Here is a 2,632-nt window from a genome sequence, read left to right on the forward strand (position 1 = left end):
GGCATAGAAGTGTTGTCTTTCATAAGAAGATTCAACTGTAACTGTAACATGTAGAAGAACTGTAACTCCTGAAATTAATGACATGTACATGTACAACTATGAAACTTGTCTTTGTTCAGTTTTCTGATACATGTACATTACATTTACATGTGCATGTATAACGAGATTACAAGTCTCAGCACATGCTATGGGCAACTGATGGCCATGAAGAATGGAGTCTCCAGGAGTAGCTGCTATTTCAATTGTATTTTAATAATTTTGCTATGAAATTGTAATTGGCGGTTTTTATTTTAGCGATTTTTGTGCACATGCAAGATCAGTCCATTACTGATCATGCATTAATGATTATAAGATCACAAATCCCACATTGTTTTACACCATTTGCAGATAAAAATATCTTTTGCAATTAGCTTGCAAACTGCACCATACAGGAATTTCAGTTGCTATTTTGCTTTACATTTTCATTCATTTACTATATACTGGTTGTTATAATAAAGGAATGTGCTATCATAACTTCCTTCAATCACAAGACAGCTCTATTCCAAGAGGTCATCAGAGCTGTCTTCCTGTTGCTCTGTCTTTTATTGTTCTACTTTATTTTGCATTCTTGTTCATTCCAACTTCTTTATTTCCTTATCCTTCATTCTTGCTCTATCTTCATTTGGTGCAATATCTACACTAGTGCACCACAAAACAAGATAAGTACATGATGTACATGATAAATACACGATACAGGCGCTACCTTCACTAGTGCAGCTGCACCCATCTCGTGTACATGATAAATAAACTTATATAATAGCTGAGCGGAATCTTACCTTCATCTCTCTTCATTTTTGTTCTTGCTTTACGTATCCAATTTTATTCTTTTCTTGAAATGGCAACCAAATCATCTTCTGATCTCAGACTCAAACTGGAGGAACAGCTCACCTGTCCTGTGTGTCTTGACCACTATACCAACCCTAAGACTTTACCTTGTCTACATTCATTCTGTGAGCACTGTCTGGAGGAATTACCTCTGGATAAGAAGAATGAGACCTATTACCTCTCTTGTCCCACTTGTCGTCATTGTACAGAGTTACCAGAAGAAGGAGCAGGAGCCTTTCCTGTAGCATTCACTCTCAACAACCTCCACAGTCTATTGAAAAAGACTTCAGATCTTCAAGAGGCCACATGTAGTGATCACGGAAAGCCTTTGGAGCTATTCTGTGAAACATGTGATACAGTAATCTGTGTTACCTGTTCTTTTCGTAATCACAAACATCATGAATATGACTTAATCACTGACAGTTATACTAAACACTGTCAAAAGGTAAGAGAATGTCTATCACCAGTTGAGGGAAAGAAGGAAGCACTCAAGAAGGTCCTGTCTGCTCTAGCAGAGAGAGAGGGTGAGATCAGAGAGAGAGGAGAAGGAGTCTTAGAAGAAATACATGAAATGGTAGAGGAAATGATGAATGTTCTTCGTGAGTCAGAGAGGAAACTGACTGAGCAGGCAAAGAGGGTCACTGATGCTAAACTAAAGGTGCTGTCAGAGCAAATGAAATCAGCAGAAATGAGTTTGAATCTTCTGGAGGATGTTAAGAATGAAGTGGAACGGAGTCTGAAGACAGGCAGTCCTCAACAAGTCCTGAGGTCTAAAAAACAGATAATGGAGCGTATGAGTGAAGTTACTGAAAGGATCAATGTGGAGGAGTTACATCCAAAGGAAAAAGGTGATTTTGTATTGAGTAAAGATATCAAATCACTACATCACATTGGAGATATTGTGACCTACTCATCTACTGCACTACAGCAGTGTACATGTAGATTGAAGAAGATTAATTGTATTACACCTGCTGACAAAGCAGTTTCATTTTCACTATCAATGGAGGCACCAGATTCATCTGTTTTGTGTGTTCCCTTCTCTTCTCTGAGGTGTAGTCTAGTACCAGTTGGTAAAGGCCATAAACCCATTGACACTACAGTCACTACCACCAGCACTGATCCTGGAGTGTATAGGATACAGTGTAACCCTTCAACACGTGGTACTCATACAGTAAAAGTACAAGTATATGATGTACACCTTGAGGATACCTCACTATTCATCCCTTTCAATCCTTACCTTGATAACATCACTCCAGTATGTACTATAACTGGATTTAATGGTCCCTATGGAATAACTATATTTGGTAATAACCATATTATAATAACTGAGACTGATGGTAACTGTGTAACAATACTGGATAGAGAAGGAAAGAAAGTGAAATCATTAGGAGGGAAAAGAGAAAGTGGTAAAGTCGCGTTTTCTTGTCCTCGTGGTGTAGCCATTACTCCGGACAAATTCATTCTTGTATCTGATAATCACAGGATCCAGAAGATAAGCATGGATGGATACCTTATAGCATCAGTTGGTAAGAAGGGCAATGGACCACTACAATTCAGCAATCCTGATGGTATAGCCATTTCTCCTATAACAGGACAGGTTTATATTGCTGATTGTGATAATCATCGTATACAAGTCTTGAATCCTGATCTAACCTTCTCTCATTCATTTGGTAGCTATGGATCAGCTAATGGACAGTTTCAGTCTCCATTTGACATTGCTATTGACAGTCAAGGATTAGTGTATATTACTGATAGGAATAATCATCGA

At 38.2% G+C, this 2,632-nt stretch overlaps 1 protein-coding gene and 1 long non-coding RNA gene across 2 annotated transcripts in view; one reads left to right on the forward strand and one right to left on the reverse strand.

The window, feature by feature from the left end:
- Positions 1-380: 380 nt before the first annotated feature.
- LOC109589465 (uncharacterized) lies at positions 381-951 on the reverse strand. Its single transcript, XR_002188714.1, has 2 exons — positions 816-951; positions 381-678 (listed from the first exon to the last, which is right to left on the reverse strand). It is a non-coding gene; the product is annotated as an uncharacterized LOC109589465 (long non-coding RNA).
- Positions 952-1,552: 601 nt separating this feature from the next.
- The window catches only part of LOC100634371 (serine/threonine-protein kinase PRP4 homolog), a 5,933-nt gene continuing 4,853 nt past the window's right edge, over positions 1,553-2,632 (forward strand). Inside the window, exon 1 of the mRNA XM_003390980.3 lies at positions 1,553-1,655. Coding sequence (XP_003391028.2) covers positions 1,553-1,655 — 103 coding nt within the window. The remainder of the gene's footprint in view (positions 1,656-2,632) is intronic.

The sequence above is a fragment of the Amphimedon queenslandica genome, unplaced genomic scaffold, assembly GCF_000090795.2.
Source record: "Amphimedon queenslandica unplaced genomic scaffold, v1.1 AMPQUscaffold_11292, whole genome shotgun sequence".
Taxonomy (NCBI): Eukaryota; Metazoa; Porifera; class Demospongiae; order Haplosclerida; family Niphatidae; genus Amphimedon; species Amphimedon queenslandica.